At 45.2% G+C, this 21,465-nt stretch overlaps 1 protein-coding gene across 1 annotated transcript; it reads right to left on the bottom strand.

Annotated features, from left to right (window-relative positions):
• Positions 1–1,889: 1,889 nt before the first annotated feature.
• On the bottom strand, positions 1,890–15,444 carry LOC141104711 (uncharacterized). The gene is made up of 2 exons (XM_073594406.1): positions 15,310–15,444; positions 1,890–8,771 (listed from the first exon to the last, which is right to left on the bottom strand). Exon 2 carries the CDS (start codon positions 8,702–8,704, stop codon positions 7,061–7,063), a length of 1,644 nt encoding a protein of 547 aa, XP_073450507.1. The 5' UTR covers positions 8,705–8,771; positions 15,310–15,444; the 3' UTR covers positions 1,890–7,060.
• Between the last annotated feature and the right edge of the window lie 6,021 nt (positions 15,445–21,465).

The raw sequence follows: 21,465 nt of genomic DNA, 5'->3' as shown, positions 1-21,465 counted from the left end.
CCGGTCAGAGTTGATGGGAAGATGGATGAAGCCAAACAGGGCAATCTTAGAAAAAACAAGTCAAAAGACTTCCAGCAGGACAACGACCCTAAACATACAGCCAGAGCTACAATGGAATGGTTTAGATCAAAGCATACTCATGTGTTAAAATGGCCCAGTCAAAGTCCAGACCTTAATCCATTTGAGAATCTGTGGCAAGACTTGAAAATTGCTGTTCACAGACGCATCCAATCTGACAGACCTTGAGCTATTTTGCATAGAACAATGGGCAAAAATGTCCCTCTCTAGATGTGCAAAGCTGGTAGAGACGTTCCCAAAAAGACTTGAAGCTGTAATGGCAGGGAAAGTTGGTTCTACAAAGTATTGACTCAGGGGGGCTGAATACAAATGTACCCCACACTTTTCAGATATCTATTTGTAAAAAATGTTGAAAACCATTTATCATTTTCCTTCCACTTCACAATTATGTGCCACTTTGTGTTGGTCTATCACATAAAATACATTTACGTTTTTGGTTGTAACATGACAAAATGTGGAAAATTTCAAGGGGTATGAATACTTTTTCAAGGCACTGTAACTAAGGGGTGGTTTTAGTAGGAAGGGTGATCCTGAGCTGGCCTACAGTTTTTTTGTTTTGTTTGCCAGTGTCAAATCCTCCTGCAGGCAACTGTATAACCCAAAGATTTAAGACTTCTTGGGACCATCAATGGACAAGAAAAAAGAAAGTTGGGCTGCAGTTGAGCTTTTAACTCAAGGTCATTAAAACTAAGGTGTGTTTTTTTTTTTTTTTTCTTGAAATAGCTGGAACTAAACCCTTGTTTTAAAAAAAAACACTAACAGGTAGGCTTTTTTTGACAGATGTCTATTCTCGTAAGTGCTTCTCCCTTTCCATCAGTGTTTTTTTTTTTTTCCTGAGAAGGTTGTCCAGGAATCCAAAATGCAGATAGCGTTGATGCGTGAGGGGAAAGTAGGGATAAGCAGGCATTCTGTCTACAAAGGCCAGCAGGAGGAAAGCGATCAACTTACCTGTCAGATTCCATACAGATTTTTTTCAATAAATGGTACGTGGGATAATACACTGGGCTTGTACACCCTCTTTTGTTTTGTGTTTTCGTAGTGTGTTACCGGGGCTTCCCCAGGCCTGTGGGCAGCAAGGAGTGGTGTGTCTCTGGCCCGTGCTGAAAAGCAGATGTGCATGAAGAACTGGTATCAGAATATGACAATAATGCGCAGGAGGTGATTGGTTTCGTTATAAGTCTATAACACCCGAGGCCACAAAAAAAAAAAATGAGGCTTGCAGGGAGCGGTAGGGGTTATGCTCGGGCTCTCCTTACAGCTTTGTTTGCCAGTGTCCAGCCACCTGGTGGTAGCTACCAAACCCATGGTCCAAGACTAAAGCCTCGTACACACGATGAGAATATCGGACCAATGATCATCCATTTTTTTTTTTTTGCATGCTGGTCTGTCGAAAATGAAGAAACAAAACTTACCAAAATTCTCCTACGACAGAATACAACTTCAGAAGTCATGTAATGGGTTGTATTGTATTCTTTCGTGGTCTTCCAATTTTTTTTTTCAGATGAATACTGTTCTGAATAAATGAAAATCATATGATCTGGTATACGAGGAAAAAAAAAAAAATCATGTTGGTCTCTTCAGATACTTTTGAATGAACTGTAGTGATCGGCTCTCGAAAAGCTGTGTACTAACGATCATATTATCGTACGATTGCTTCAAAAGCGGTATTTTTCATCCCTTTTTCTGATTGTGTGTACCAGGCATTAGATCCTGTAATGTAGGACGGTCAAGAAAAAAAACATTTTTTTTCTGTCAAGAATGAACCAAATGACTGGAAAGAAAAACTCAAAAACACAGGAGATCACAAATAGTAGTTTTCTTACAATTTAATTGAGCAAAAAACACTTTCCTTGTTTTTTTTCAAATCAAGCACATTGGCATTTCTTTATTATTTCACAGAGATAACTTCTTGATCAGTCAGTACCGTCCTAGCAATCTAGAACATCAAAACTTGGGTCCATGATATGAAGAAAAAAAAAAACAAAAAAACTTGGGTTTAAGTGTATGCATGCGGGTGTTCTCTGAATACTCCCCTTCCATCTGTCCCAGGTGGTACTGACCATTATGTAATAATGATGTAGCAAATCCATAACTTCCTAGGGTTTCAAAACTGAAACTAGAAACCCTACTGGTGACCCTGGGTGGTCTTGCAATGGAGGCCGATGACCAACACACAAACCAACTGGTAACCGAAGATTAAGCATGGAGCAGCTCACAGCAGCCTTTGGAGCCAAGTCTAAAGACTTTTGTATTCTATCTCATCCTGACTTTTTCTATGGCATGTTTACTGTTGGAGGTTATCGGAAATCACTCCCGGTATCTGGAGCTTTGGATTAAAGCGTAGGTTGCAAGACTGTCTCACCTTTTCTAGTTCATATAGGACACTGTTGTTTGCTGTTATCCACACTCAGGAGCTTGAAGACTGTACAAGGTCAGGAACTGACAGGGCAACAGATATTAGACTTCACGTGCCCTCTTACTTCCGAGTTCTCCTTAGCCACTTCTGGACCGCCCGATGTCGTTATTTTGACGTTGAATACCGTTGTTATGGCAGCAGATAGCTGCCATAACCCCGGTATTTTCTGAAACGGCAGTCGGTCCGCCACAAGATCACTTCTATCGGTGGCGGGGAAGGTGCCCACCCCCCTCCCTCCACGTTCCAGTCGTCTCCGCCTCTTACCGGAGCCGGCGGAGACGATCTGATCCTTTCCCTCAGAGGCACTGTGTCGAGTAAGGGAATGATGGCCCCCACTCGACTCAATGACGTTGGAAGACGAAAGCGTAGTCAAACGTCACTTCCGCCCAACGACCTTAAAGGGAAATTTTTTTATTTATTGAAAAAAAAAAAAGGACTTATTTTATTTTATTGCATTTAAGTGTAAATGTGAGATCTGAGGTCTTTTTGACCCCAGATCTCACATTAAAGAGGTCCTGTCATGCTTTTTTCCCATTACAAAGGATTTTTATGGGTCAAAGTTTGTCGCCATTCCACGAGCCGGCTCAATTTTGAAGCAGAACATGTTGGGTATCAATTTACACGGCGTAACTTTATCTTTCACAATATAAAATAAATTAATTGGGCTAACTTTACTGTTTTCTTATTTTTTTATTAAAACTTTTTATTTTTTCCCCCAAAAAATGTTTGTAAGACCGCTGTGCAAATACAGTGTGACATAAAGTATTGCAACGACCGCCATTTTATTCTCTAGGGCAGTGGTCTCCAAACTGCGGCCCGAGGGCCAGATGTGGCCCTTTGCTAGCCTTGTTTTGGGGGTCTAAGTAATTTTCTAGCAAAAAAAAAAAACTGATTTTAACTTGTATACAACCAGTTTGAAAAATTGGCCTGGTCCTTAGGTGGTTAAGGAGTCACTGAAAGTGATGCGTCCTTTCAGTCTCTGCCCCTTCCGGCTGCCACAAAGTGACAGTGCGCAAAAAAACGCTAATAAAATGATAGACTAAAGCAGGTAATATCAGGCCCTGTGCCAGAGATTGACAGAAACCTTCAAGTTAAAACAGAGACCAAATATCTAAGAGGGAGAGAGTGCAGATCAGCATAAATAAATACGTGTATCATGAAAAAAAAAATTCATGGATCAACACTTTGTCTCATGAGATGATTAGATATATGGTGGGGGGGGGGAAGATAATTTACTACACACAGCCACCTTCCTGCCCAGTAACTTCACAGAACGTTGCCAGCTGTCAGTTTTCCGCCTCCACCTAGCCCAAGATGGTGGCTTGAATATCGCAGGCTGCACAGCAGTTGTATAAAAGTCATATCTCTCACTGCCTGTACAGGCATAAAGATTTTATTTTAACATTGTCAGTTTTTTTTTTTTTTGCCCTTTGCTTATTCCACAGTATAAAATTGAATTATGTAAAACAAGAGGAAAAAAGGAAAGTGACGGCTCCCCATCCATTACCGGATTGGTCACATTGTCTGGTTACTCCAAGAAGTCGCAGTTGTCCATGTCCCTCACTAATGAGAGCCAACGAGCCTCTATAATCTATCTCTTCTAAGCGTACCGGTTCTGAATGCACAGTTGACCATTTATGTTGCTCCGCCACCATCTATAAAGGAAACCCCCCCCCCCCCTTGCATGCACAGACACTTTTCTGTACTGTGATATGTATACAGTTAGTATTAAGAAGGTAGTGTTGTACTTTTCACGGGAGAGCTTTGGGTCACCTTTCCAAAATGGCAGATCTGCTATAAAAAAAAAAGAAGGAAAGGAGAAGTTTGGTTCTGATTGCTGTAGAGTGACCACCATTTTATTCATAATTTATTTATTCATAATTTATTAATCAATCATCAATAAAGTTTCAAAAGGGTTGTTCCACCAAAAACCAATGTTTCTGGAGCACCAATGGTTTCTGGAGCCCGGGGATTAATGGACACTCCCTGCAAGACGTCCTATGTGATGAAACATGTAGCGGGCGGAGCCAACGTACGTGATGCCATCACACTCCTTCTCACACTTTTCCAGAGTGAAATATATACTGAGCCAAAGGCAGGTAGGTAGTCAGAGCTGGGTGCACAGGTTCAGAACGCTCAGCTTAAAGAAAATGGAAACTTGACAAAGTAGCACTAAAAACTCTCAGAGAGGTTGACCATGGTACTGTGCAACCCAGACTGGATGTTCTAGGCGTTGCAGACCTCTAAAGATCGGGGAATCTCGTAAGTGTACAAAAAATAACAGGGGGCGCAAACACCGATTTCATTACCTCCAGCAATTTATTGAATGATAAATTGAGTTTTGCTCTGCAGAGCCCCCTGAAACACATCAGTTGATATCATAAATCATTCATAAATATCATTAACTGATGAGATAAAAGTTAAAAAACATACTCACAAAACCATTGCGAATGACAGCGTAGTATAAATACCCAAGAACCAAAAGCAAGTCTATCAGTAGAACTCCTCAAGGTTCAAGTGAATGATGACACCAGCTGACATATTTCAGGGGGCACACGCCCGTCTTCAGAGCAGAACTCAAAATTGTACAAACAATAAGAACAGAGGGTATAAACACTTTTTGCATTACTTTCAGCAGTTTATTAAAAGGTAAATTCAGTTCTGCTCTGAAGAAGGGGGTGTGCCTCCTGAAACACATCAGCTGGTGTCTGCATCCACTTGAACCTGAGTTCTACTGATGAGCTTGCTTTTGGTTCCTGGGTATTTCTACTACGCTGTCATTCACAATAGTTTGTGAATATACTTTTGATCTTTTATCTTATCAATTAATGATATATAACATCAGCTGACGTGTTTCAGGGGGCACGCCCCCCTTCTTCAGAGCAGAACTCAATAAATTGCTGCAGGTAATACAATAAGTATTTGAGCCCTCTGTTCTTATTGTTTGCACAGTTATGAGATAAATTGAGTTCTGCTCTGAAGAAGAGGGTGTGCCCCGTGAAACGCGGCAGCTGGTGTCATCATCTACTTGAACCTAAGGAGTTCTACTGATGGGCTTGCTTTTGGTTCATGGGTATTTATTTATAATATGCTGTCATTCACAATGGGTTTGCGAGTACATTTTATCCTGATAATAAATTGCTGCAGGTAATGCAATAGGTGTTTGTGCCCTCTCTTCTTTTTGTTTGTTCAGAACTCTCAGCACTGCAGAAGCAGTTAGTATAAACAGCAGTGGGCACAGCCAAGAACAAGAACCAACACTGAAGAAATGGCTGCACTCCAAGATCCGTCAAAATTCGTATTTAATGAACGATCATTCCAAGTGTTACAAACAGTTCAAATGGTAAATGGTTTTACTATGCCATTTCTTCAGTGTTGATCGTATGCCAAGGCGGGCACCCGTGATATCATTAGGCTTCCTGTCTCACCTGGAGCAGCGAGTTCTTTTGTTTGGATATGAAGAACAAGAACCAAGTGGTAAACGGTTCAGCGCAAGACCATCTTTCCATAACTGCATCAGGAATGCCAGAACCTACCCCCCTACTAACTGAACCATCAGCCTTAGGCAGACTGACCCATTGGGTTATACAACATATTCAATGACACGCAGCGCTAACCCCACACAGCCACATGCCGTGGCAGTCAATCACGTGGCAAAAGCCTCGTCTGAAGATTACTTGAGGTCCTCTTGACATCAGGACCAAGAATATCCTACAAGAGAATTCTGGGAAAACAGGATACATCTGGGAAAAGTATAGGGGTGAATGGAGAAAGGGGTGTTAACTGTACATTAGATGTCATGCTTCGAGATGAGCCTCTTCAGCAGCATAAAACAGCAAGAGCCTGTGAAGTATTTAAAGGGGATCTCCTCAAATAAAAAAAAACCCTCTGCTGAATAATTTGGACTATGCCACAGGGCAGTAACTTTAAGTGAAGGCTGGACAGCTTAAAAGGGAAACAGGGAACAGAAAAAAAGTAAAAAAATTTGACTTCCCTCCCGCTGTACTTTAATTTGGAGCACCGGCTTATTACTCTATGCAGCCATTTAACCGCCACACAAAGCTTAGGATGACCTTTTTTCGAGGTCTGAGTTTTAACTGGGGGGGGGGGGGGGGGGGTGACTTTCCCAAGTGTTGTGTTGAAAGCATGAAAGATATTACTTTTCAAAGGCACAGTAGGTTGCCAAGTCAAGGACAGAAGACTGTGCTGGTGGATGGGGAGAAATAAAATATTGCGGTTTCTTGGTGGGGCAAACTTTAGCCGAACTTGGAACATTAACTGCATTATAATTTAGCAGAGGGTTGTTTTCTCAGAAATCCCCTTTAAAATATACAATAAGCTACCCATCAAAAGAAAGGATGAGCTGACAGAAAATGTATGTGTTCGATCTAAGCTCTGACAAGAGCTTTAAGGATCCAGGTAGCCACGAGCCCCCACCAACAACCGGTTAAAACAAAATCACACACACTTGGATGACAGCTGCCATTTTTTTTTTTTGTCTTTGGGTCATGGTTCCCTGGGTTTTGTCTGAACCTGTGTAAGAAATCTCATAGCCCCAGTGTCAAGTCAATACAGCTGCTCCTTCGCGTGGACCTTCTGATGCGTAATCAGGTTGGACCTCTGGTTGAAACACTTCCCGCACACTGCACACAGGAAGGGCTTTTCACCCGTGTGAATTTTCTGGTGTCGGACGCGGTTGTGGTTACTAATGAAGCACTTGCCGCACTGTGGGCAGGAATATGGCTTCTCCCCAGTGTGGATCCGCTGGTGTTTGGTGAGGTTCCGGTAGCTGCTAAAGCTTTTGCCGCAGTCTGAGCAGGAGTAGGGCTTCTCACCCGTGTGGACTCGCTTGTGCGATTTGAGGTTCTTGTTGCTAATGAAGCATTTGCCGCACTCTGTGCAGGAGAAAGGCTTCTCGCCGGTGTGGTTCCTTTGGTGGACAATGTAGTACTGTTTGGTGGTGAAGCCCTTTCCGCACTCGTCGCAAAAATACTGCTTTTCCTCGCTGTGCTCCTTCTGATGCGCTGCCAGGGTCTCGCCCGTGGGGAAGCTGACGCCACACTCCGAGCAGCAAAACGGAGTCTCCACCGCATGCATCCGCTGGTGGATGTAGAGGTACTGCTTGCTGCTAAATCGCTTTCCACACTCCTGGCACCCAAACGGCTTTACTCCCAGGTGGGTCTTCTGGTGAGCAAGAAGCCGTTGGCTACTTGGGAACCGTTTCCCGCAATCGCTGCAGAGAAACTGTTCTTTGTGGCTCCGCTTGTGGTGGCTGAGGGAGGTGGCGCTGCCAAAGGTCTTGCCGCATTGGGGGCAGGCGTAGGTCTTTTCATTGGAGTGCGTCCGTTGGTGGGCAACCAGGTACGACTTCTTGGTGAACGACTTGCTGCAGTCGGAGCACTTGAAGGCTTTCTCGCCCGAGTGAAGTTGCTGGTGCTCAATAAACTTGGCCTTGCCACGGAAGCACTTGCCACACTCAGAGCAGATCATCAGGAACTTCTCCTTGTGGATCTTCCGGTGAATGAGGAGCCCGGCGCGGGAGGTGAAGCATTTTTTGCATTCAGAGCAGACATGCAGCGTGGCTTCGCTGGCCGACTTCCCGCCGTTCTCAGCATTCGTACGGCTTCTGCTCGCTCTTACGGAGAGGTTGATGGGGAGGTCCTGGGGTTTGGAGCTAATCTCAGAGGTCTCTTCCTCGGGGCCAGAGCTGGGTGGGGATTCTGGATTTATGATAACAGTCCCCTCCTCGAGAACGGCACTCGTGGGTGATTCCAGGTGACCGTCAGCATCACCTGCCGCTTCGTTTGGAGCGCTACTTGTGGGAGATTTTGAGTTCACATCAACGTTCTCTTTATCCGGGCCAGTGCTGGCGGGCGATTCCGGATGATCATCTCCCTCAGCTTCAACGGGATCAGTGCTGTCGGGGGAATCTGGGTTAACAATGAGAGTCTCTTCCTCCGAGTCACTGCTTTCGGGGGATTCTGGATGAATGATGACAGTCTGTTCCTCTAGGGTGGTGATTTCAGGGGAGGGGGGCTGGTCAGTAACAGTCTCTTCCTCGAGGGCGGTGCTCACTGGAGATCGAGGCTGAATAATAACCGTCTCTTCCCGTAGGCCAACGATCGCACGGTAGGCTGGGTGAGTCTGGGCATGCTCGCCGTTCTGTCTGCTGTTGTCGAGGGATGCTGAAAGAGTGCCTTCTTGACTCATGCCGGAGACCGGTCACAATGTCATTCAAGAAGAAGGGTCCCGTTGATAGATGATAAAAAAGGACGACCTGTCAATCAGATAAGACAATGTGATCTTCAGTAATCATGTATACTCAGCACGGGCCTATCAATGTGTCTCAGGGAAGTACCTCAACAGTCCCAGCCGAGCATTGCAAGGGGGAATTGGATAAAAAAAAGAAATCAAATGGGGGCACCATGGCCAACACCGAGAGAAATAGTAAATTCCCTAAGACACACCGAGGAGGCCCTATATACCCTATATTACCAAAAGTATTGGGACACCTTCCTTTACACGCACATGAATGGCATCCCAGTCTTATGCCCCGTACACACGGTCGGACATTCCGACAACAAAATCCTAGGATTTTTACCGATGGATGTTGGCTCAAACTTGTCTTGCATACACACGGTCACACAAAGTTGTCAGAAAATCCGATCATTCTGAACGCGGTGACATAAAACACGTACGTCGGGACTATAAACGGGGCAGTAGCCAATAGCTTTCATCTCTTTATTTATTCTGAGCATGCGTGGCACTTTGTGCGTCGGACTTGTGTACACAAACGGATTTTGTTGTCGGGAAAATTTTATAGCCTGCTCTCAAACTTTGTGTGTCGGAAAATCCGATGGAAAATGTGTGATGGAGCCCACACACGGTCGGAATTTCCCACAACAAGGTCCTATCACACATTTTCCGTTGGAAAATCCGACCGTGTGTACGGGGCATAAGTCCGTAGGGTTCAATATTGAGTTGGCCCACCCTTTGCAGCTATAACAGCTTCAACTCTTCTGGGAAGGCCGTCCACAAGGTTTAGGAGTGTGTCTATGGGAATGTTTGACCATTCTTCCAGAAGTGCATTTGTGAGGTCAGTCACTGATGTTGGATGAAAAGGCCTGGCTCACAGTCTCCGCTCTAATTCATCCCAAAGGTGTTCTATCGGGTTGAGGTCAGGGCTTGTGACGCAGTCATAATCGCACAGGAAGGGGCCATCCCCAATCTGTTCCCACAAAGTTGGGAGCATGAAATTGTCCAAATTGTCTTGGTATGCTGACACCTTAAGAGTTCCCTTCACTGGAACTAGGGGGCCAAGCCCTGAAAAACAAGGTCCATAAAGACATGGAGTGTTTGGGGTGGAGGAAGGCCAGTCAAGTTCCTCCACCCCGAACTCGCTCATCCATGTCTTTCTGGACCTTGCTTTGTGCACTGGTCCAAATCATTTGGTGGAGGGGGGATTATGGTGTGGAGGTGTTTCTCAGGGCTTGGCCCCTTAGTTCCAGTGAAGGGAACTCTTAAGGCATCAGCATATCAAGACATTTTGGACAATTTCATGCTCCCAACCTTGTGGGAACAGTTTGGGGATGGCCCCTTCCTGTTCCAATATGACTGCGTCACAAGCCCTGACCTCAACCCGATAGAACACCTTTGGGATGAATTAGAGCGGAGACAGCGAGCCAGGCCTTCTCATCCAACATCAGCGCCGACCTCACAAATGTGCTTCTGGAAGAATGATCAAACATTCCCATAGACACACTCCTAAACCTCGTGGACAACCTTCCCAGAAGAGCTGAAGCTGTTATAGCTGCAAAGGGTGGGCCAACCCAATATTGAACCCTACAGACTAAGACTGGGATGCCATTAAAGGTCATGTGCGTGTAAAGGCAGGCGTCCCAATACTTTTGATAATATAGTACATCTTAAAACCAAATTCCAACAGAAATAACATGCAGAAATGAATGCAGCTTTGCATCAACAGGATATGTAATGTTTTTTCTAATCCCAAGCCATTTAAGGACCCGTGTTTGACCTGGTGTCGATGTACAGCAGAAATGAGACTGGGAGAGGGAGAATCAGCACAAGAAGGCAGTCAGTTGTGTTATAGTGCTTATGCGCTAACAAGGAGCACGCTGCTAGGATAGATAGCAGGGAGCTGAGCTCATCATTCTGCTAAGTCTCCTGTCACTGGCTGGGAGGAGGGACAAGACCTGTGCGGGTTACTTAACTACAGTACAGAAAAAAAGCAAGTCTCCTGCCCTGCCAAACAAGGCTGTGCTGTGTGGCAGAGCTGAAGACTGGATGGACATAAATAAACACAAATCCTCTGCCTCTCATTTCCCTATATAAACATGTATGTGGCTCCTGGGGGAGAAGAGAAGGGGAATATTACACTACTATACTAAATACTTGTACTTCTATGGATCACAGGAGCGCAGATTGCTTTGCACTCCCATGACACATTTTCAGCAGACAGCAGGCTAAAGCGCGCTGTCGGCTGACATCACAGAGCCGGTCCAGGCTCAGGCAAAACCACAACTATAAACCTAGGACCCGACCACGTGCCTGGACCGGCACCTGGCTCAGCGAGCCACTGAGAGCCTGAGCCAGCCGCTCCCGCCCCCTCCGCAGCCCAGAGCTCCAGTGGGGGGGGGGGGGGGGGAGAGAGTCAGAGACTGACAGTCACCAGCTCTCTGCTCCGGGAGCTGTGAAGCGTTCAGCGGTGTTTGATCACTCGGTTCTCAGCCTTAGAGCCGGTGAGGGACAGATGCAACATCCACCTAGGTAAGTATTATTAAAAGAAAAAAAAAATCCCAAACTTCTCTTTTAAACCTTTTACTTCTTTGGGTTCCCTTCTTCTCCCGAAAATAAAAAATTGACGAGGTCTACTTACCCTCTCCACACTCCGGTCACAGACTTCCTCCACCAGTAGTCGTCTTCAGGAGATCATTCTGCCCATTGACTAGCCTGTCGCCTACATCCCTTTCCTAGGGGGCACTTTATCACATACCCCGGGAGGGGAAATCCCGGAGTTTTGCTTTACATATACACTATACTGTCAAAAATATTGGGACGCCTGCCTTCACACACAAACATGAACTTTAATGGTATCCCAGTATTAGTCTGTAGGGTTCAATATTGAGTTGTCCCACCCTTTGCAGCAATAACAGCTTCAACTCTTCTGGGAACGCTGTCCACAAGGTTTAGGAGTGTGTCTATGGGAATGTTTGACCATTCTTCCAGAAGAGCATTTGTGAGGTCAGGCACTGATGTTGGAGGAGAAGGCCTGGATTGCAGTCTCCGCTCTAATTCATCCCAAAGGTGTTCTATCAGGTTGAGGTCAGGACAGTCAAGTTCCTCCACCCCAAACCCACTCATCCATGTCTTTATGGACGTTGCTTTGTGCACTGGCCCAAATAATTTGGTGGAGGGGGGATTATGGTGTGGGGTTGTTTTTCAGGGGTTGGGCTTGGCCCCTTAGTTCCAGTGAAGGGAACTCTTAAGGCGTCAGCATACCAAGACATTTTGGACAATTTCATGCTCCCAACTTTGTGGGAACAGTTTGGGGATGTCCCCTTCCTGTTCCAATATGACTGCATCATGAGTCCTGACCTCAACCTGATAGAACACCTTTGGCATGAATTAGAGCAAAGACTACGATCCAGGCCTTCTCGTCCAACATCAGTGCCTGACCTCACAAATGCGCTTCTGTAAGAATGGTCAAACCTTCCCATAGACACACTCCTAAACCTTGTGGGCAGCCTTCACAGAAGAATTGAAGCTGTTCTAGCTGGCTCTGGTGCTGTGAGTGGCCGGAGCCACGATGACGTCACTCCCGTGCCTGCAGGCGGGAGCCCTCCATTCTGGCAGGATACGCCACTAACGGCAGCGGCTGCATGCAGGGTCAATATCTCCTAAACTGAGCAGGTTTAGGAGATATTCTTTTTACCAACAGGTAAGCCTTATTACAGACTTACCTCTAGGTAAAAAAATCACCAAGTGGGGTATACAACCGCTTTAAGCGGTTAAACTGACCTCATATACAGACCGAAGTTCATCCCTATGATCTCTAAGGCTGGGTTCACATGATTGCGAATTGGACGCGGAGCAATAGCAGGAGATTTTCACCGGCTCTCTATGGAGATGGTTCACACATCTCCACTGCGACTCCAGTGCAAATGTTCACAGGAGTCCTGGGCGTCTTTTGGTCCGTTTCAAGTCCAAATTCAGTCCAAAAATTGGGGCTGAAATCGGACCTGAAACGGTGAACCAGGATGAATAGGACCCCCTGCTAGGAGCCACATTGGTATTAGGTGTGAACCCAGCCTCAAAGGACAGAAAGATACAATGTTTCTTTTTATCTCTCTTTTAGGGCTGAGCAATGTTGTTGATAAACATTGCCAGCTGTTTTTTTTTTTTTTTTTGACAGCTGTGAGTGGGGAACTGCTCTGCGCTGTTTACATGAATCGTGGAAATGCTGGATCAAGATCTTGGGGGGAGGGGGATTGAATCGAGATTGCAATTTTTTAACAATTAATCGTGCAGCTCTACTGGCCGGTTGCGTTGGTGACAATTATAAACAATCCTTGGTCATTGGCTGTTAACGCCATCCACTCCAAATCCTAATGACGCATAAAAATACACCTGCCTAATGCTAAAAAAAAAAAGAAAAAAAGGGAAAGGACGGGGAGGCCCTGTGGGGCTCCAAGGAAAGGACGGGGGGGCCCTGTGGGGCTCCAAGGAAAGGACGGGGGGGGGGCCCTGTGGGGCTCCAAGGAAAGGACGGGGGGGGGGGCCCTGTGGGGCTCCAGGGAAAGGACGGGGGGGGGCCCTGTGGGGCTCCAAGGAACGGACAGGGGGGCCCTGTGGGGCTCCAAGGAACGGACAGGGGGGCCCTGTGGGGCTCCAAGGAACGGACAGGGGGGCCCTGTGGGGCTCCAGGGAAAGGACAGGGGGGCCCTGTGGGGCTCCAAGGAAAGGACGGGGGGGCCCTGTGGGGCTCCAGGGAAAGGACAGGGGGGCCCTGTGGGGCTCTAAGGAAAGGACAGGGGGCCCTGTGGGGCTCTACCAACAGGACAGGGGTCCTGTGGGGTTCCAAGGAAAGGATGGGGGTCCTGTGGGACTCCAAGGAAAGGACGGGGGGCCCGTGGGACTCCAAGGAAAGGACGGGGGGCCCGTGGGACTCCAAGGAAAGGACGGGGGGCCCGTGGGACTCCAAGGAAAGGACAGGGGGGCCCTGTGGGGCTCCAAGGAAAGAACAGGGGGCCCTGTGGGGCTCTACTAACAGGACAGGGGTCCTGTGGGGTTCCAAGGAAAGGATGGGGGTCCTGTGGGACTCCAAGGAAAGGACGGGGGGCCCGTGGGGCTCCAGGGAAAGGACGGGGGGCCCTGTGGGGCTCCAGGGAAAGGACAGGGGGCCCTGTGGGGCTCCAGGGAAAGGACGGGGGGGCCCTGTGGGGCTCCAGGGAAAGGACAGGGGGGCCCTGTGGGGCTCTAAGGAAAGGACAGGGGGCCCTGTGGGGCTCTACCAACAGGACAGGGGTCCTGTGGGGTTCCAAGGAAAGGATGGGGGTCCTGTGGGACTCCAAGGAAAGGACGGGGGGCCCGTGGGACTCCAAGGAAAGGACGGGGGGCCCGTGGGACTCCAAGGAAAGGACGGGGGGCCCGTGGGACTCCAAGGAAAGGACGGGGGGCCCGTGGGACTCCAAGGAAAGGACAGGGGGGCCCTGTGGGGCTCCAGGGAAAGGACGGGGGGCCCTGTGGGGCTCCAGGGAAAGGACGGGGGGCCCGTGGGGCTCCAGGGAAAGGACGGGGGGCCCTGTGGGGCTCCAGGGAAAGGACAGGGGGCCCTGTGGGGCTCCAGGGAAAGGACGGGGGGGCCTGTGGGGCTCTACCGACAGGACAGGGGCCCTAAGGAAAGGACGGGGGGCCCCTGTGTGGCTCTAAGGAAAGTAGGATGGCTAAGAGGTATATGGGCACTGTCACAGCCAATCATAGGAGGTGGCCTCATTTCCCATACTGCAGATATACACGCCCCTTGCGTACATGTGGGACGGAGAACTCCTCCTCCTCCTATGATTGGCTGTCAGCTTTCCTGGTGTGATAGCTCCCGCTGATAGACTCAACTGCATTTATAACGACTGGCACGATTTTGCCGCACGCCGTCACCAAGAAATATATTTTGGCGTGTGCCGCCCCCCCACCACCACTGATTTTCAAAGCCTCCCAGGCTATGCAGATGACACTGTGGGCATAGAGCGTTCAGGAAACATGATAGAAGGGAATTTGTGGCCCCATCCTTAGTAGCTGTCAAAACTCCCATGCAAAAAGGCTTGCAGAATGAAGGGGATACCATCCAGGTCTCAGGACCCCCGCCCACTAGCATGCAGGAAGAAATCCATGTGGAGAGTAGAGGATGACATGAAAGCCTCAATGCTGCCTCTCTTTTTTTTATTTGTTTAGTACACAGGAGGGGGAGGGGAGGAGGAGGAGGGGGGGCTGGACCCACCCAGAGGAAAGGGAAAGACAATAATTCAATGTACAATGGAAGTCTGGGGCACTCAGGTCTATCACATGGCAGAGATGGACACACCGCCACCTGCTGCTCACAGCCAGCACTGCAGCCACATTCGGAGGACAATAGAAGCCTATGGAGGCACAGCGGACAGCGCCACCTGCTGGCCAAAGATCCAACCGGCAGCTGCCTCATTCCAATACGCGGGACGAACCGCCGGGCACGACGGCCGCTTATGTGACCTCAGGGAACCCACCCGAGGCCCCTCCACGACCCTCGCCAACCAAATAAAACACACCTGACCGTGTCCGCCCGGTGCCCACTCGGTGCCGCCACTCTCGCGGTTTCCCGCTTCCGCTCACACACACTGACCCCAGCGCGTAATGGCTCGGCTGCCTGCGCGCATGCGCGCTTCGAGCGGCGGCTCGTACGAGACAATGGAGGGGACGTCACCGGACGTACGGCGCGTTTCGGCCATGTTGACTTTGGGCAGAGGTCTGATGACTCTGTATGGGGAACTGTGGGCAGCGCAATGCTGGATAGGAGAGCCCATTCATTTTATAGGCTAGAAAGTTTCACCAATAGCAAGTCACATAACAAGCAAAAACATCAATAACAATAATAATAACAACAATAAATAAAACAATAACAATATTAATATTAATAAAAACATAATATTAATAAAAAAAATCTTAAAAATAATAATAGCAAAAATAAAAAAAAATACAATAATAATAAAAACAACAATAATAGTAACAATAATTCATAAATTGAATAATAACAATAATTAAAAATAACAGCAATAGTATTATTATTATTACAAAAAACAACAACAATAATAATAAAAATAATAACAATAAAAAAATTAATACAAATTATAATATTAAAAAATATTAACAAAAACAACAATATTTATAATAGTAATATTAATAACACAACAACAACAAAAACAACAATAATAATGATTCAAATATTAATAACAACAATAATAAAAACAGAGTAAATGTAATAACAATAATAATAAAAACATAACAACAAAAAATCATAAAAATAATAATAACAAAGCAACAATAATATTATTAATAATAATAAAAATAACATAACAACAAAAACAACAATAATAATAATTAAAATAATAATAATAATAATAACAACAACAATAGTAAAAACACAATAAAAATAATAACAACAATTATAATAAAAACATAACATAATAATATTAGTCATATTAATAATGATAATATTATGTGTACAATAGTTATTTAATATTATGTGTACAAATTATATTTAACACAATTTTTTGACTTTTTTTCACACTTGTTTGAGCATTCACTGGTGCTGTAAATACATTATTATTTTTTGCATTATTATTATTTTTCACATTTTATTCTGATTTATTAATGTTATTGTTACTTTTGTAGCACAGTATTATATATTATTTCTATAATATTATTGTGAAGGAATTCCCGTGCCCTCAGTCAACATGGCTGCTAGATATGTCCGCATCTTTTCATCACAACAGACCAGACGGGGGAGGTGAGGATTCTGGGAAAGTCACATGACATCACTCTTACATTTTTTAAATATAGCACTGTGACAGGTGAAGAAATGTAAATTCTTGCTCACATGTGCCCCCTGCTTGTCATACCTCACCGCCTATAAAGAAGACTCCCTTCCTCTGTTCTAGTGTTATAAATTTGTCCTCTAGGAGGCTCCAGACTCTCCAGGGGTCCTTGAAGTAAGTTGTAGCTCTGTAGGGGCACCACTAGAGGGAGCTGTGAGTAAACGCTTTTTCTGCACAAACTCTGGATTCCATATTTTACTTTTTTTTCTGGGATGCAATGTGATCTCTAGTGTTTGTCTGAAGGTCGGTGTACAGCACTCTCATCCCTCTGTGGTCCACTGGATAAAAGGGGTAGGTGATATGAGATGTGGTCATTGTTATTGGGGGTGGGGAGTAATGCAGGAAGCCTCATGTTACATGCACACTGTGCACAGGTGTTCTGGTGATAGATTTTTCTTTCAGTGTAAATTTGGGCTCTGTTCAGCACTTTCACACACAGCCTGTAGGGAGCGCTCTATAGACAGCAAGCATCCTCCTTTTATTGCATGGGAATTCTTGGTAAGCTGTTATAAAAATGAACCCGTATCCAATCCACAGCAAGAGCGTTCATAGGACAGCACCAATCCTACCTCTCTAAAAAGGCCCCCCCATCCCAACACTTACCTTCCCTGTCCCCCAACACTAAGCTTCCCTGTCCCCCAACACTAAGCTTCCCTGTCCCCCCAACACTTACCTTCCCTGTCCCCCCCAACACTTACCTTCCCTGTCCCCCCCAACACTAACCTTCCCTATCCCCCCCAACACTAACCTTCCCTGTCCCCCCAACACTAAACTTCCCTATCCCCCCCAACACTAACCTTCCCTGTCCCCCCCAACACTTACCTTCCCTGTCTCCCAACACTAACCTTCCCTGTCCCCCCCCCAACACTTACCTTACCCATCCCCCAAAACACTAACCTTCTCTGTCCCCCCCAACACTTACCTTCCCTGTCCCCCCCAACACTAACCTTCCCTGTCCCCCCCAACACTAACCTTCCCTGTCTCCCAACACTAACCTTCCCTGTCCCCCCCCAACACTTACCTTACCCATCCCCCAAAACACTAACCTTCTCTGTCCCCCCCAACACTTACCTTCCCTGTCCCCCCAACACTTACCTTCCCTGTCCCCCCCAACACTAACCTTCCCTGTCCCCCCCAATACTTACCTTCCCTGTCCCCCCAAAACACTAACCTTCCCTGTCCCCCCAAAACACTAACCTTCCCTGTCCCCCCCAACACTAACCTTCCCTGTCCCCCCCAACACTTACCTTCCCTGCCCCCCCCAGCACTTACCTTCCCTGTCCCCCCAATATTAACCTTTCTTATAAATCCAACACTGACCCTCCCTGTAATCCTATCACTGACCTAATGCTAACCATATATTCAGTCCTAACACTGCCCTAATGCAAACCAAAGCGAGCGCTTCCCCCCCCCCTCATGAACCATACCAGGTCGCATACCCTCAACATGGGGGGGGGGGTGCTTTTGGGCGCCTTGTCGCAAAGCACCTTGTCCCCATGCTGATGGGGACAAGGGCCTCTTCCCCACAACCTTGGCGGGTGGGGAGCTTATCAGAATCCGGAAGCCCCCTTTAACACTGGGGCCCCAAGATCCCAGCTCCCCCCTATGTGAATGAGTATGGGGTACATTGTACCCCTACCCACTCGCCAAAAAAGTAGTGTAATGTGACAAAAGAATATAGACAGTTTTTGACAAGTCCTTTATTAAAAATGTCCTCTTCTTCCTCCGTCTTCTTCCTCCGTCGTCTTCTTCTTCCCATGTTGAGGGCATGCAGCCTGGTATGGTTTAGGGGGGGGGTGATCGCTCATCCCCTCTCTTTCCTGACCTGCCGGGCTGCATGCTCGGATAAGGGTCTGGTATGGTTTTAGGGGGGAGACCCCACACCATTTTTTTCGTGAATTTTTTAAGCCGGCAAATTTTGTTTACATTCAGCTGTCAGCAGGGAAGCCCATGATTTATCAGTTGTTAAGGACACAGCGGCCGGCTTCCCGGCCCGCTCCTTAGCAACCAGCTATACACAGTGAATGTAAAGCCAAAAAAAACCCCTTGCAAATCGTGGGAAAATTGCAGTACAAAGGCAGTACTTGCATTTTGAATGCGGGTCCATTGAAGTCTATTACATGCAAAACGCTGCATTTTGCGGGAAAAAAAGTCCCCGGCCCTTTCCAAAAACGCAGAGGCACAAAAATGCATTGACGTGAATGTGTTCCATAGGAACCCATGTTAAAAAAAAAATGAAATGCGTTTCTGCAAAAAGCATGAAAAAACGCATTAATGTGAATGGAGCCTAACACTGAATCTAATGCCCTGTACACACGGTCGGATTTTCCGACGGAAAATGTGTGATAGGACCTTGTTGTTGGAAATTCCGACCGTGTGTAGGCTCCATCACACATTTTCCATCGGATTTTCCGACACACAAAGTTTGAGAGCAGGCTATAAAATTTTCCGACAACAAAATCCGTTGTCGGAAATTCCGATCGTGTCTATACAAATCCGACGCACAAAGTGCCACGCATGCTCAGAATAAATTAAGAGACAAAAGCTATTGGCTACTGCCCCGTTTATAGTCCCGACGTATGTGTATTACGGCACCGCGCTCAGAACGATTGGATTTTCCATCAACTTTGTGTGATCGTGTGTATGCAAAACAAGTTTGAGCCAACATCTGTCGGAAAAAATCCATGGATTTTGTTATCGGAATGTCCTATCAATGTCCGACCGTGTGTACAGGGTATAAGTCTAATGCTAGCCCTCCATTTAATCCTAGCACTGACCATAATGTTCACCCTACATTAAACCAAACACTGACCCTAGACATGTGCAGAACGAAAGGATTTGTTCAGTTTTGATTCGTTTTTTACATAACTTGTTTAGTTAAATTCATTTAATTTGTTATTTTATTTGAGTTCAAATCGATTTGAATTTTCTGAATTTGGTCTACCTCAATTCGACCGAATTCAGAAAATTCAAATCGATTCAAATTCCATTCGAATTGTATTCAAATTTGAATTGAATTGCTTTCAAAATCAAAATTTAAATTTTGGAAGATGAATATATTATTTATATTCCATTTCATTCTATTGTTTTTTCCATTCTATTCTTCTATGTTCTGCTCTATTCTTTTCTTTTCTATTGTATTGTATTCTTTTCTATTTAAATTAAATGTAATCTATTCGAATTTCAGGAAACAGTTATATTCTTTCTATTCTATTCTTTTTTATTTATTTTATTCTGTTCTATTTTATTTTCTATTCTATTCAAATTTATTCTATCAAAATTTTGGAAAATGGTTATATGCTTTCTTTTCTATGTGATTGTTTTTTAAATGCTAGTCTATTCTTTTGTATTCTATTCTTTGCTATTCTATTCAAATTTGAATTTATTCTATTTTAAATTTGAATTGATATTCTTTCTATTTTATTCTATTCGATTGTTTTTTTTCTATTCTATTCTATTGTATTCAAACTTATTTTATTTGAAATTAGAATTTCAGAAGATGGATATATTGCTTCTATTTTATTCTATTCTATTTTTTAATAATATTCCTTTATTTTTCTATTCTATTTTATTTTGTTCTTTTAATTTCTATTCCATCCCTTTATTTTCTATTTTATTTCTATTCTTTTATTTTGTATTCTGTTCTGTTTTACTTTATTTTATTCTATTCTTTTATTTTCAATTCTATTATTTTCTATTTTTTTTTATTCTATTCAACTTTATTCTCTTCGGAAATGTGAATTAGAATTCGAAAACTCTTCTAATTCGAATTTCGTCTGAAATTTTGTTTCGTTATTTCGGATTTGTTTAACCTCTTTTTTCGTTCGGATAGATCCGAATCTCCGAATAACGAAAAATTCATCTAAATTTCAATTCTGGAATAAAATGACCCGTACGTGAATCGTTCATATCTACTAATGTTAACCCAACATTCAATCCTAAACCAAATACCGACCCTTCCTGTTATCCTAACACTGAATCTAATGCTATCACCCCTTTAATTCTAACACTAACCCTAATGCTAGTCCTCTATTCAATCATAACATTAGCCCTAAGGCTAACCCTGTAATCCCAGAACTGAATCTAATGCTAACACTCCTAACACTCCACTAGAGTCTAATCCCAACCCTGCATTCAATCCTAACACAAAGCCTAATGCTAGCCCTCCACTCAATCCTAACACTGACCCCAGAGCCAATGCTCCCTTTAAATCTAAGACCCCATACACACTATTAGATTTTCTGCAGATTTTTGTCTTTAGATTTACCAAAACCATGCATTGCAAGGGCCTGCCCGATTGGATACAAATTGAAACTCTTAAGGTTTGACCTCGTATTATATGGTTTTGGTAAATTTGAAGACATAACCTGCAGAAAATCTAATAGTGTGTATGGGGTGACACTATACACTGACCATCCCTGTAATCCCAACACTGAATCCAATGCTAACCCTCTTTTTAGTCCTAATACAGATAATGTCTATAATTCTAACACTAAATTTTCTTGCAATTCCAACACTAAATCTGTGTACCCAAAACTAATCGTCACACGTAACTTTCACGCTAAAGGACTAAGGTTGCGGTTGTTTTACTGAAGAAACAGAGGCTGTTCATATTACAAAGTAATAAATATAAAATCCTTACACTAATCCTTGATGTAACCCCAACGCTGACCCTATAACCTTAATGCTGACCATCCCTGTAACCCCAACACTAAAGCTGCCCCCCCCCCCCCATGGCTCAAATTTCTTCTGCCTCACAGAAATCAGCCACTATTCAAGCCCTGGATGGCTCTGCTGGCACCACCCAGCTCCACAAATTTCGGCTGAGAA

Source organism: Aquarana catesbeiana, linkage group LG08 (genome assembly GCF_042186555.1).
Source record: "Aquarana catesbeiana isolate 2022-GZ linkage group LG08, ASM4218655v1, whole genome shotgun sequence".
NCBI lineage: Eukaryota > Metazoa > Chordata > Amphibia > Anura > Ranidae > Aquarana > Aquarana catesbeiana.
Note: the sequence above shows the minus strand (reverse complement) of the source record. Positions and strands in the feature narration are given on the sequence as shown.